This window comes from Alosa alosa, chromosome 3 (genome assembly GCF_017589495.1).
Source record: "Alosa alosa isolate M-15738 ecotype Scorff River chromosome 3, AALO_Geno_1.1, whole genome shotgun sequence".
Lineage (NCBI taxonomy): Eukaryota > Metazoa > Chordata > Actinopteri > Clupeiformes > Clupeidae > Alosa > Alosa alosa.
In genome coordinates, this window is record NC_063191.1 from 10,711,356 (window position 1) to 10,725,864 (window position 14,509).

At 44.0% G+C, this 14,509-nt stretch overlaps 2 protein-coding genes across 2 annotated transcripts; both read left to right on the forward strand.

The window, feature by feature from the left end:
* The first annotated feature begins 521 nt into the window (after positions 1-521).
* Positions 522-6,930, forward strand: LOC125292371 (potassium/sodium hyperpolarization-activated cyclic nucleotide-gated channel 1-like). Its single transcript, XM_048239617.1, has 10 exons — positions 522-786; positions 1,215-1,401; positions 1,878-1,982; positions 2,080-2,217; positions 2,551-2,712; positions 3,153-3,246; positions 3,346-3,473; positions 3,638-3,784; positions 3,969-4,200; positions 4,533-6,930. The coding sequence occupies exons 1-10, from the start codon at positions 599-601 to the stop codon at positions 4,700-4,702; spliced, it is 1,551 nt and encodes a 516-aa protein (XP_048095574.1). The 5' UTR covers positions 522-598; the 3' UTR covers positions 4,703-6,930.
* A 1,399-nt stretch (positions 6,931-8,329) lies between these two features.
* ska3 (spindle and kinetochore associated complex subunit 3) lies at positions 8,330-14,218 on the forward strand. Its single transcript, XM_048238424.1, has 11 exons — positions 8,330-8,417; positions 8,619-8,722; positions 8,963-9,030; positions 9,254-9,425; positions 9,660-10,149; positions 10,323-10,387; positions 10,988-11,184; positions 12,371-12,583; positions 12,821-12,927; positions 13,180-13,310; positions 13,613-14,218. Exons 2-11 carry the CDS (start codon positions 8,620-8,622, stop codon positions 13,780-13,782), a joined length of 1,716 nt encoding a protein of 571 aa, XP_048094381.1. The 5' UTR covers positions 8,330-8,417; position 8,619; the 3' UTR covers positions 13,783-14,218.
* Positions 14,219-14,509: the final 291 nt, after the last annotated feature.

A 14,509-nucleotide genomic window follows, 5' to 3' on the forward strand; every position in this document is an offset into this window, starting at 1 on the left:
TCTCCTCCCCTCCTGCTGCTGCTACCGGCCGTTTCGGAGTCATCTGTGCGTGAAGCGAGGGCTTGCTGAATAGTTGATGAGCGTGACAGAAAGAAGGACAGAACGGAAAGTCTGGCAGCCGGCCGACTCGGTCTGAGTCGCGCACTTGCACACTCGCTCACTCACTCGCTTGCTCCGCTCCTCATCTCTGCCTCCTCCTTCTCCTCCTCCTCCTCCTTCTCCTTCTCCTTCTCCTTCTCTCCCCCTGCTGCCGCCGCCCTCAGCGTCCGTTCGGAGGGGACAGGGCCCTGGGAAGTGTGATGGAAAATTACCCCCCTGAGTATTAACAGAGCAGAAAGACTCGGCACAAAAAAAGGAAGTCGCCTCTCTCTCCCATCCTCTTCCTTTCCTCTCCGCTCCGCTCCGCTCCTCCAGCGTCCTCCCCCCACCCCGTCTAAAAACAGAGACAGAAGAAAAGAAAGGTGGGGGGGAGTTGGCAGAGGAAGCTCAGTGGAAAAAGATGCTCAGGATAGTGAGGTGACTAAATCTGCTGCTGCTGCTGCTGCTGTTCCTGTTTCTTTTCTGCTGCTGCTGCTGTTTGCTGCCAGGTGAGTAAAAGATGGAGGTGCCCAGGACCCCGACCAGAAGATGCTCCATAGTGACTGCGGGCGGGTGGAAGAACCTGCTCCTGCCCCAGCAAAACCGGCAATCACTGTATGTGTATGGCAGTGAGTTAGCCGTGGAGGAGGCTTGCGCCAAGCAAAAGGAGAGCGGGATACTCGTCATCCACCCTTTCAGCCCCATACGGTAAAGTGGCCCACTCACTCACTCACTGTCCTGTGTCGTCTTCACTGTGTGTGGATGGAGGGAGGTGGTTGTGTGGCTGCTTCGACTTTGGGTCAGCGTGTTATTAACTTGCCAGACAGACAATTAAATGAAGAGAAATTGTAAGTGTCTGTAAGACAGACAATTAAATGAAGAGAAATTGTATTATCAATGGACGTAAACAATGTGAAGAGGATGAAAGCTGAGTGAAGGAGAAATATAACCCCCAGTGAATGTAAACACTGAGAAATATTAAATGTTGTGCAATTGTAATGTTAGACTAAGTAGTTGCTTTGGTAATACAAACTCAGCACTGTTGTAAGTACTAGTAGAAGTAGCAGTTACAGTATTAAATTTGCAGTAGTGGCATTTGTAGTAATTGTGTTTTAATGTACCCACTTCACCATCAGGAGTTATTATATCATGTGCATGGTGGCTATTACCTTTCTGAACCTGGTTGGGATCCCCATGGAGATTGCCTTCCTGGACGGTGGGAGTGGCGCTGGCTGGGAGGGGTTCAATGTGTTTTCAGACACGCTCTTCTTGATTGACGTCGCTCTGAACTTCAGGACGGGTATCATTACTGATGACAGTGAGGTAAGGCTATTCATTTCAGCCAGGCGGTGTTTACAAGCCTGGCTGAAATGACCCTGACAAGCGTGTAAGGCTCTCAGTCAACACCCGTGGCACAACCTTTGATTGGCAGCTTTTAATGACCGTTGAATGTATTGTGTTTTGTTGGCCTGTCTGATGTGTCTCCCCAAAGACACCAAATGCACTATTGTGACTCAATTAATCAGTGCTTTTATTTACATACCCTTTTGCATGTGTAAATGATAATAGTGATATATAGTGATATTAATATTATTATTATTATTATTATTATTATTATTATTATTGTTAATAATAATAATAATAATAATAATAATAATAATAATAATAATAATAATAATAATATAATGATAATAAATGTTGGTTGTTTTGCAGTGGTGGTTGTAGTGGTTAACAGTATATCTTGTATAAGCTATTCATGAATGATTAATAACCCACTACACTGCATTTGTCACTTACAGGCTGCTGTTCTCGACTTGAAGAAGATTCGTATTAGTTATTTAAAGAGCTGGTTCATACCTGATTTGATTGCTGCATTCCCAGTTGGCTACATATTGCTCATTGCGGTAATGGGTCAATCCTCTCAATATTTTCTTCGAATAAGCTGTGTGGATAGTGTGGACAGGCACTCAAATGCAAGGCTGTGCTTGTATGCTTTGTCAGGACTTGACTTACAGCACAGACCCCAACTCTACCAAGACTAGCAGAATGGTGCGAATCCTGATGTTCGTGAGGATACTGAGTCTGGTACGACTTCTACGGGTATCCAGGCTGGTCCGGTTCTTCAATGAAGTGGAGAAGGTGAGTAAGCTCTGGACATCACATCTCTAGAGTTATATCTCAAACTCCATCAAGCACTGGGCCTTCAAATGCAGTTTTACAATTTGTAATAGGTATAGTATTTACAATGTAATAAACATACCGTATTGAAAATTACTGTAGCATACCAATATACTTTGCATTGTTTATAAACTATATGAGCTTCAATATTTCATCATAACTATGTGACAGAGCTGCCGTCTCCTTCCAGTGAGCAACCAACCCCAACCCCCCCCACACACACACACACACACACCACACACACACACACACATACACACACACACATGTATGTGCTTTATTCATCTCTCCAAGGTGTCCAATGCAAACCTTGAGGTGGTGCGCCTGTTATTCCGAGTGCTGTCCCTCCTAATGACCATATTCCTCCTGTGCCACTGGAACGGCTGCATTCAATACTTTGTGCCCATGCTGGAGGACTTTCCAGCGGACTGTTGGGTGAGGAGAGAGAATCTCATGGTAAGGTTCTAAATAAGTAGCTATGGCAACCGAATACGGATACTGTGTAGAGTGGAAGTGTAAAAGTTATCCTATAGTTTCCAGTTCCTGGAATGAAACACTTAAGTATGCAAGGCCCCAAAAAATGGCTTATTGATCAATATTCTATGAACTTATTTCCAAATAACAAAAGAAAGATCATGCATACCTACTAATGCTTCATCAGTGTTGCACATAGTGTGACCTGCATTTCCCCTGACTCTTACTATAACTCATGTAACAAATAGCACAAGCCAAATTCGGCTTGGTTATTTAAAACCAGAAAAGAAAACAAAATATGCTTTGTCAGGATATGTGATGCCTTCAGATCATGGCAGTATATTCTCATTGTACCTTATTTTCTATACCATATCATGTGACCTCTATATAAAGAAAGTGCTGACTTGTATCCTCTTCCTCAGAACGCCTCGGTGGCTGAGAAATACTCCTTCGGCATCTTCCGGGCCCTTTCTCACATGACTGCCGTCTCTTACGGATCCTCCGAGAGCCCCACAAGCAAGGCGTCCACTTTAACTAAGCATGCTGCCTTTTGCCTTTCGTTGTTGTCCTGCAAGACTTGATTCAAATTTACACTGGTGTGCGTTTCTCTCCTAGATGAGACAGAGATGTGGATTGTCATTATCAGTATGGTGTCGGGGGCGTTGATGTATACATTGTTGGTGGCTAACGCTGCGGCTATGATGTCCAACGTTGACATAACAGCGAAGGCGTACAAGAGCAAGGTATCGTACTATAAGCCGCTGAGCTGGGGAGGAGGGAAAAGATAGTTGTTTTGCAAGTGTTTGCAAGCATCCAGAGAAAAAGAAGGAAAAAAAAACATCCAAAGCTGAGTGATGCAGGTGTTGAAGAATGCAGCTGGTCTACTCACAGGTGCATCTTCCCACAGATGAATCATCTCGACGACTACATGACCTTTATGAAGCTCCCCAAAGAATTGCGCGTTCGCATCAGCAGCTACTACCAGGCCCGCTATGGGGGGAAATGGTTTGATGAAAAGGACATATTAAATTGGGTGTCTGAGTCTCTGAAAGAGGTACGGTGTGGCCATGCTTTTCACTGATGATTTTTTTTTTTTTATGGTTAGAATTTCTGTGTGTTGTTTTTTTGCTGTAAGTTGCACTCTTTGATAAAAAGACATTGACACTTTTTTATAATTTTTTCATTTAAACTTTTATATTCACACTGAATTTGTCAAATCTGTCATTTCTTAATGAAAGGAAATTCTGACCATCATGTGTGACGGGCTGCTCAGAAAGGTGCCAATATTCCGGAACTGCGACAAAAGCTTCATCTCCTCGATCCTGCCTCATCTGCAGCATGAGGTCTTCCAGGAGGGCGATGTCATCGTCCAGCAGAACGGGCCAGGTGACCGCATGTTCCTGATCGAGCACGGCCAGGTCCTGGTGGACAGTCTGGAGAAGGAGCTCTGCGATGGAGACCACTTCGGAGGTCAGGTGGTCTGGGCCCATAAACTCATTTTGTTTCAGTGTTGCTATTGTTCTCATTTTTGTGTGTCATGTGAGTGGTCAGTTTTTTTTAGTTTGCTGTGTTTCATTGTTTGTTGTCCAAACTTCTGGAAGTCATGTGATATGCCTCCATATTTCACACACAGTGAGATTTTCATTGAAAATAGGAGGGTTTACTGAGATGAGACTGTATCAGACACAAATGAAAGTTAGAGGATTATCTCTGAAATGAGTGACTGCTGTGTCTTGAGTGTGATTGTCAGTGTTTCACTGAGGCACTGACGTGCTTTGTCTGTGCTGTGTATACCCTCACAGAGATGTGCCTCCTCAACCAGGGCAATCGCTTATCTACAGTCCGAGCCTTGACCGTGTGCCAGCTCTTCTCTCTGTCCGTGACTAGCTTTCACGAGGTGCTGCAGAGATTCCCAGACGTCAGGAAGGATTTGGAGAAGATGGCCGAAAACACCAATACAAGCTTTGTGTGATGCAAATACTGAAGAGACAAAAATGTTCCTTTCTTTTATATACCAAACATGTATTTTTTTTATTGATTCTCATGGACTTGAATCAATGCCATAATCTAGGAAAGTTAAGGAAGAGCAACTAAATTTTCAATGACCACACAGATTTTAGTAAGTTAATATTTTATTTGTATTTTTTGAGGTACATCAAATAATCATTGAGAAAGAAATTAATTATTTATTTTGTTAGAGTGCCCCAAAACCGTAAAACATTTAAACTTACTGTACTACGCAGGTCTGCTCACCCCACTCACCTTAACGCGAATCTCACACACTAACACACACTCACACTCTCTCACACACACACACACACTTCTCTCCTCAGCCGAACACACACACAGTGCCCGTGGCCAGCCTGTGCTTGTACTCATACAGGTAGTAGGAGGCCTGGGGGAAGTTGCACCTCATTTCCATCTTACCAGGCACCACATGGACGGCCACGCCGGCTCCCAGCCCCTCGCGCAGCTTGCGGAGCATGCGGGAGGCCAAATAGAGGCGCGCCTTCTCCGGCGCTTCCTCCAGGGTGGCGTAGACCTCCGGTGGCGGGTTGGGGATCTTCCACTCCAGGTCCACAATCAGCTGGTGGATGCGGGCCTTGTCCAGGGAGACCGGCGCGTCCCGATAGCAGGCCACCACGTGCGGGCACGGCGGCGAAGTGCCACTGGGGCGGACCGACAGGAAGTTGTTGGGTGGTGGTGCCACGATGGTGGTGGTGGCGTCCACCTCCCCCTCCCCTGTTTCGGGTGTCTCCTGGGGGGGAACCTCCCCAGCCCCCACAGCCGCCATCTCGTCCTCCTTCCAGGCGCCCGAGGCCGGGTGCACCATCACGGCCCAGCGCAGCCAGTCGTAGTTGCGCTCCAGCTTCTTGAGGATGCCCTCGGCCTGCTCCTCCGGTGGCTTGCCGTCACACAGGGCCTCCTGCACCTGTCGCCGGATGTCCTCCTCGGCCTGCTGCAGGAAGTAGCCCGAGCAGCGCCCCCCGGTGGTCTTCATCTTGCGGTACAGCGACCCCATACGGTCAGACCAGATCTTCATGAGCAGTGCCTGGTCTCGGCCCACCAACGACGCCTGAGTGAAGAGGCAGAGGAGCCCTGTGCCCAGGACAAAGTTCACCTGTAGCACACACAGCAGTAGAGGCATACTGTAAGTGTGTTTAAGTGTTGCCACATTAACAATTAATTTTCATCAGTCAGGGTTCAGGTTAATAATTCAGAGCTCAAAAAATGTTCACTGCTGCTGTATGCTCTCCTGCAAATTGAACCCTGGGGTACAGCATTTCAATAGAAAGAGAGAGTGAGTTTTTTTTTATTGCCATTTCTCTGCAGTTCAAGAGATCACTTGGTATGGTCAGCTGGTAATCATGATGTTCATGAACTAATAATCAGTCATAAGTCAGTGTCTATCTCACTAGAGGCCCAACAGTATAATGTTATCATAATAATTGTGCTACACTATAATGTTAATGGAACTTTAATGGAACTAGATGAATGCTGAACACACATATGCTGATGCAATAGTTACCAAAGTACAGAAATATTAAAATGTATCAACTTTTGTAATTCCCTGTTGGGTGAACTGTATTAGAACAAAACATGCTTTCATCAACATTAATCTATACTGTGTGTTAACCTTGAATATGCTGTATATACCTTGTAAATATCACATTCATCATCTGTAAATTGGCTATGAATTGCTATATTTGTTTTTGGTGGATCAGGTTTTGTTAAGTTTGATAGACCAAAGCTGTAGAAAGCTGTCAGAGGCCATCAATTCCTGAGGCAGTGACAGTTTTTCTTAGCAGCCTTTGCTTATTTTTTTGTTTTTCAAAAATATCCAAAAGCTAAAAAAAACTGCCTCAAAAAAGAGGAGACTCTGCACAAATGTTGTGTCTCTTCAGTGAATCCAGTCCCCTTTTATCACTGAACAAGTACTCTTGAAAGAGTGACATTTTTGTGTCAGCTGACATTGCACATTGATGTTTGTTTTTGATAAGTCTACCAAAGTTAAAGAAGTACTACCTCCCAAGGTCAGGCCCCACCTTCCTCTGACAGAGTTCAGATTGTGGATGAATGAATAGATATACTGTATTTATACTTACTGTATACAAAGCTATTCCAGTGATATTTGGTCATTATAATATTTTGATTAAAAAAATCAAAAAAATGTCAATCACTTTCATTGCAGATTGAACAGAACGCTACACTTTAACCAACTTTGCTTTGTGCAAATTTTTCTTTTAGAATAGAATACGATATACTTTATTTATCCCTGATTTTGTAATATGTATCATTTTAATTAGTTAACTATTGTATTGTTTTCACATATCTAATTTTTCCATTAAAGAATATCTCTATCTCTCATCCAGCCTTGTGTTAGAACTATTTTATGTAATTTAATGTATTTTAATTCATCAGTGACTATGTCCACTCTGTCCAACCAAATGAGACAACACCCTTCACTGCCATTTAGTTTGACCAGTTTGACCTCACTGACCTTGACGCAAAACTCCCTCATCTCCCAGCGTTTGGGTTGGCGGTTTTGGACCAGCTCCTCCAGTATCGTGGGCTGGTCTGTCAGTGCGGAGATGCCCATCATTCGGCTGTAGAGTGCAGTCAGCTGCCTTTCCAACTGGTGCTCCCTGACATACTCCAGAAACACCTCCTTCTCACGCTTTGTGAACTCTGGCTGGGCCCTGATCGCGGTCCCCAGCTGGTTGTAAACCACAACGAGGTCATCCTCCAGGCGGTGGATCTCCACATCAGTGATCAGGCCGGGCCCAAAGGAGCTCAGCTCCTGGTCTATGTGGTCCAGGTTCTTCTTTACCAGGTCTGTGTCCTCTGGAGTGGCACTGCCGCCCAGGTAGGAGGAGATACCCTCAACAAGAACTTTCATGGTCTGCATGTAGCCAACCGGTTCCAGGACTTTACCAAACAATGCCATGGTGAAGAAGAGTCTTGATATCCTTTAAGATCTTAAATAGCAGAGAAGGCATAATTTATTACAACCATGACAGAACACAGAGTTGTGAGTTTACAAAGTATTTTTCATTTAAAACACTTTCTGCATCAATACTTGTACTTTGTATGTGTTTTAAGAATAGTATTATCCATTATAGTAAATTCTGTTAAATGTGTATGACATGTTAGTATGTTTTATGTGTTTAATTATTTGACACCAAGAAAGGACTCACCTAGCAGAGAAATGTGGAGTGTGGTTTCAATCTGACCTTCACTGAGCTGCTCTGCTCACTATTTATACACTCCAACTAAATCTGATAAGCTTTTTTTTTCTTCAGTAATTAACCTACAAGCATGAAATGACTTTTGATTGCTAGGCTAGCTAAGGACAATGTTGAGTTGAAGAGGAAAATTCAAAAGGAAATGATCCTATATGAGAAATGTATTGATGTCATAGTTTAATCGTCATAAAGAGTTAATATAGTTGTCATTTATATGTTTGGTTCACACAAAATAAAACCTACATGGTCCTGAAAGTGCACAATTCCTGAAATTTAGAGTAGAGTGTGTATCATTTCGACGTTTTACTCCAGAACTCGTGGTGGCAGTAGCTTCATAGATGTTCACGGCAGCTGCCAGACTGGAGCGAAGGATTTCAGTGACGTACTTCCGTATATTTCCGGAAGCGCGGAAATTTGAAAAACATCGGTGCTGTGTTTTAGGTGAACAATAATTATTATGGGTATTAATGTAGGGTGTTAGTTAACGTTAACGTGAGTCGTTGTTGTTATTGTAGGGTAACTAACTTTACGTGTAAGTTACGTTAACGTAAGCACCTTAAAGAAACGATTTCTGTCAGATTGTAGACAAGGTAGCTATTAGGTTTTGTTCTGTATTTAGCCATTTATATTTTCGTCTGACAGAATGGAGCCGCGGGTGAAGTTTTTCGCGAAGCTGCGACATTTAGTGGGACATTTGGAGAAAGAAACTGCACATCTCCAAGAGACAACTGAGAGTCAGAACTACGGTGAGTTGCTCACTGAGTTCAGTATTAACTGGTTAGGCGTAAATGATCAGGGGGGTATTCCAAGTACGTGGTTTAGTGACAAACCTTGTTGTAGGAGGTTTGCCACTTACTTACCCAGGTTTGTCACTAAACCACGTACTTAGAATAATCCTTCGAAGGTGTTGTAACTGCTACTGCCATAAAAAATAACTCACCCCTTCTTGACGAAATTGCATGCCTTCTTTATTGCTTTTTGATCAGATGACACTTCTGGGGGAGCTTGCCTGGCAACTTTGCATTACCTGCAATCAGATGTCAGAGGGTTTAAGGTATGGTATTAGTTCTCTTTTTTAGATTTTCATTTATTTATGTAGCAGATGCGTTTATCGAAATGAGGAATAACATTCAAACAACAGAGGTGACCTTAGCTGACAATAATTGCCACAACAAGAAATACTACAATACAGAGGAGACCTTTTTTAAATGCCCCCTTTTCTATTTGTGGCTGTCCACTTCATTATGCTTATAATATGTTATCTGTTTGATGTGTAGTCGCAGATACAACAGGAACTTGTAAATAGCAAAGACGAGAGGGCGGAGGGGGTGAGCTTCATACAGATGTGGTCAGAAAAGAGACAACAAGTCAAAGAAGCCCTTGACTTATTGAGCAGCCACCTGGAGCAATATGGCTACAAACCCAGACAGCCAACACAGAAACCTCCAGGTAAAACAGACCAAAGTTATTGGCATGAACAAGGACATGCTCTTTAGTGTAGGTTTGAAAACATCAATTCTTCATATTGAAAATGTTTCAGTAAATTGAGCTCCATGTCCTCTTATTTGAATAGCTTTGGTCATTTAACTACTTGTCGAAGTTCTATGATGACATCTTCTTGTGTTACGTCTGTGGTCCTTTTTCCACTTCTTTTCTTATTTGCTCCTTCTTCCATCATTCCAGCTGCAGGGACTGAGTGCGGTGAATCCGAATCTCAGTCTGAGGATGGGGACGAGGCAGGAGAAGAGGAGGAGGAGTTGGAGCAGGAGACTGGCGAGGACGATCAAGACGCAGAGGAAGAAGATGGAGACGAGCATCCAGAACAACACAAAGACCTGGACCAGCTCACCCCAGAGAGGTTAGCCCCCTCCCTGTTCACGGTCATGTGCACCCCGAAGCTCACCGACTTTGGCCTGTCGGAATTGCACCTGCAGAACATGTTAAAAAACTACGCTGTGGCCCAGGACCCGACCCCAATGGCCCCAAAAGGGCTCCTGTCGCCCCTCTCTGCGCCCGTACAGCCTCCGGTGCCCAAGACGCCCAAGTGCTACCTCAAACTGGACGAGGATGCACCCACCCCACGGCTAGAGGATTTTGGTATCTCGGAGTACACCATGCGCCTTAACAATGACTTCACCATGGACCTCCTCCGTAAGCCCCCAAAGCCTTCCAGGTAGCCAGCTTTGCTCAGTTTTGTCATCGTTAAACCTTGCTTTGCAATGTGTAAGCTGAATAGAAACAGTTTGGGGACAAAATAGAACACAGATTTGATTAAACTAAATGAGTAAACACAGTATAACATATGAGTATTTATTTTAAGGAGCATATTGTTTTGTAAACTTTTAGCAAACAGCCCTCTGGACCAGTGGAAAAGATTCCCCTGTTGGCGCCGTCTAACCTTGTCTTCAGTGGTAAATATTAATTTTTTCACATCGACACCTCTCCATTTGTAATATTATGTATGTACTGTATAGCCCTATTCATAAAGTGTTGGCCTACTTATACTTTAAGTAGGAACATAATGTAACAAAATAACATAATGTAGGAATTCCCTTTTTTGTTCATTTTCAAATACAGGGTAGCTTTAAGGGATACCCAATTAAGCTCAAATCTACTAAAAGGCTCATACATAAAAGGGACACACAATAACAGTGTTGCATAGTGCAATACCAGGGGTTCCGGGCACACATTGGCAATGTCAGGGATTCCATTCTCCGTCCTGTAAATCAGTGTAGCACCAAAATGAGTCTGACGCCGTTGTTTGTGATAGCGGTAGTGTTGAGGCTAAGGAGGGGGGTTAGCACACACAGTATCCTGTAAATCATGGGTTTGAATCTCAGCTGCCACTGTTGTGCTCTTGAGCAAGGCATTGAACTCTGAGTTGCTTTAGGGAGACTGTCTCTAAAATGATTTAACATGTATAAGTTATTATAACATAGTAAACGTCCGCCAAATAAGTAAAGATAAGATTTACATATAATTTGTCTTCAATATCAATTTTAATCTGTTAGAGTATATGGACACCCCCGAAACACCTGAAATCCGAACACCAGGATTCAGGATCGTGAAGAAGGCTCCACCGCATACCCCTGTCCAGAGTTGCCACAACAACCCGGATTCACCCCCAAACCAGTCCAATGATCTTATCTCCCCTGAACTCCCCACATTTGAGACACCATATGTCCGCAAACTCCTGAGTGTTCAAAAGGTGAGTACATGAGGGCATGTGGGATTTAGCTGTCAAAATAGCTTAAGAAATGACTCACATGAACATGTCCGAATATGCTGAAATGGAAAATGCCAACATCACTCATCATCTCTTCTCCCTCTCACCGGTCTCTGATCATTTATTCAGGCCGTTAAATATGATGAGCCAGCCTCTCAAAGCCAGGACTGAGCAGCGCTGTTGAGCTCGCTCCCACCCTAAACGGTCCCCACAGCTCCGCGTTTGAGGACATTCCTGAGATACCGGTGAAGCCATGTGATGGGGAGCTGCAGCGCGCCCGAGATGCCAAGCCTGCAGTCAATCCTGGGACGCACGCTACAAAGTGTAAGGCTTGATTAATACATTCTGCAGTTGTGTGTAGGAGTGCATAATTATGAAGGGGCATGTTACGGCAAGCTAGAGAACATGGGCATGGCACAGACACAGACATGGCAGTCAGTTGACCTGGTTTTGTTCTCGACAAAACAAGTCACGAATGTGCCTTTCGGGTTGGGTGAGTAGTTTAATTGACCATTTTTTCGTTTGGCAGCAATATGCTTCGTAAATGTGTGGTTACAAACATTTCATTAGCCACACGTTGTCATACTCAAACAGGTGACAAATCAGAGATTTCAAACAAGGGAACAACATGTCACAATGCAAACACGCTGTTTTCCCTTGATCCCACATATCCACTTTGGCCGAAGTTTTCAGAGATAATAGTTTTCAGTGATATCCTCCATTTTCATGTAAATGAAAGGCCAGACTGCATGGAAAAAATATGCATTTTTCCTATGGGGTCTTAGAAGCCGTCTGTCTAGCTTCTAGCCACAGCGTTTTTGTTACAAACAAAATCAACCTAAGCGTGCTCAGGTGACGTGATGGACGAAGCACTGTTGCTCACCTGTCCATCATCGTACAAAGCCCAATTTGATTGGTCCAAACAGCTCTGGTTCGGGCATAGTTTCTCCACAACGGAACTTCCCGACCTCAAATGTTGTGGGTGGGGCTAAGTTCAGCTGGCATCCAGGCTACTGTATAATAGTAGATTGTGGGTAAACTGTGGGTGGGTATGCCTTTTTGCTTTTCTCTTCTCTAAACATTTCTCTTTCTTCCCTCATGCCCCTCTCTCTCTCTCTCTCTCTCTCTCTCTCTCTCTCTCTCTCTCTCTCTCTCTCTATCCATACAGTTAAATGTAGAAACCCGTAGCTTGTCTATAGTGAGCATGGCAGGAGAACCAGTGCCAGGTCCTAAGGAACCGTCAGGTCCCGCTCTGGATCTTCAGGAGAACTACACCCAGGAGTGGAACCTGTCAAGCCCACGGGTCAGGATGGAGTTTGAGCCTGAACCACGCACCCCAGAGATGCCAGACATGAGCTCCATCACCCAGGACATCTTCAAAGTAAGTCTGTGAAGAGTTTGTTTATAATGACTTCTATTGTATGGTAAGAAACATCAAGGGCATAATCAGTATTAAGTCATCTTTTTATTACATTTTTTTCTTGGATTCTTTGGCTGACTAGCAATGTATGCCTGTACGTTTAGAGCACTCTGAATGTACAATGTATCTGTACATCTTTCTCTGCCACGTCTGACCCCCAGTGTGTCTGTGCCCTCCCCTCCCCTCCCGCCTCTGAAGCTGGTGTCTCAGTGCAACACTGAGATGAAGTCAGCCGCTATCCAGCCGCCCCTCAAAGCAGGACTGCAGGCCACAGTAACCGGAAAGGAGAACAAGCCAGCCATCCAGTGAGTCTTGCACATCACCCTGGGGGGGAACATATTTAATTGGTCTCAGAAAAGCAATCTATTCTGGATCCAATTGGTGAAAGCAGTTCAATGTGTCATGCAAGAGCTGTGCAAGGCCGTGACTGTTCATTACTCCTAGCTGTGAGTCACTGCTGTGCTGGATCTCAGTAAAGTCTGTGAAGGAACGGTAGGTCTTTGCTGGCCTTAGGTGTAGTGGCTTCATCCCTGCCCTTCTCCCTTGCTCTCCTGCAGACTTCAGAGTCTGGCACTAGTGACAGAGAAGGAGTTCCTGGGCCTGACCAGCTACCTCAGGAAGATCCCCCTCGAGCGCCTGAACGAGGCCATCCAGGAGATGAACACAGCTCTGCACCAGCGGCAGAATGGTGGGTGTAATGGGAGCGCGACATGGAGGGACAGAGTTTTTTTCTAGGGAGTGAGGTCTAACTTTGTTTGTAACCATATGTTTAATAGTTTCTTCACAGGGGGGAACTACAAGTAGTCTGGCATTGTGGTCAGTGTCGACTGAAAGTTTAGTTTGCTGTTTTCTCTTTGATAACAGCAATCCTTACCTCTCCCTTTTTAAGGTGTCTCAACATTCTAATTGTTCCTAATTTCACTTATATGACATCCCTACATGAGCCGTCCTCAGAAATGTATTTTTATGTCCGCTTACCCCGTGCCACAGGTGTGCATTCGGACCCAATGCAGTTCCAGATGGACGAGCTTAGGAGCATCACAGGCATCGGGGTGAAGGCGCCCATGTTTCTGCTGTGCCTGACGCAGCTGAAGAGGGTCGAGCACATCCAGGGAGCAGGAAATAACGCCATGTACAAGCTGCTTCCTACACACACATGAATACCGCCATGCCCCGCCTAACTGCTCACATGGAAAGGCTTTATTCAGCTTCTCAAAGATCATTTCAGTGCTGTCAGTTTGACTGACACTCATTCAAGGCAGGTTGTTTGACATCCTGAGTGTAACTGTGTTTGGGTTTTGGTTGCATGTTTCATTACAATTTCCAGACTGTAAATAGTGTATGTACATATTTTCTGTGTCTCAGGTTAAAACAAGAGGCTGTATGTTGTAGTTTTGTCTAGTCGATGTTAAGTGGCAGGCAGCTGTTCCCAATGAACTTGTTGGTAATCATGCCTTTATTTTCAACTACTGTTAATATATTCTAGAAGACAAACACTGTTGTGCTGTCTTTCTCTTCTTTTTGCTCTTGTTGATTATTCCAACATGATAGAAAAAAGCAACAATTTATAATAACCTTACGTGTATTTTTCTAATGTATATACCAGTAATAAACTTCAATAAATTAGATTATAATGTTGTCCTTGTATGCTTCATACACTATTATGAAATGCTTGAACACTGTGATAAACACTTCAATTCAAAGCCAGTTAAATCAGTTATAATGGCCCAAGTGAGTGCATCTGTTTTCCAGTTAAGTAAATATCAAAGATACTTAAGTGATTAGCATTTGAAAGAAGAGTGTCGAAGTGTTGAGTAGTTTTCTTTCCTGTACCTGTAGTAGTGATAATCTAAATTTACACAGGGGTAGATTTGGGGAAGGGAAAGG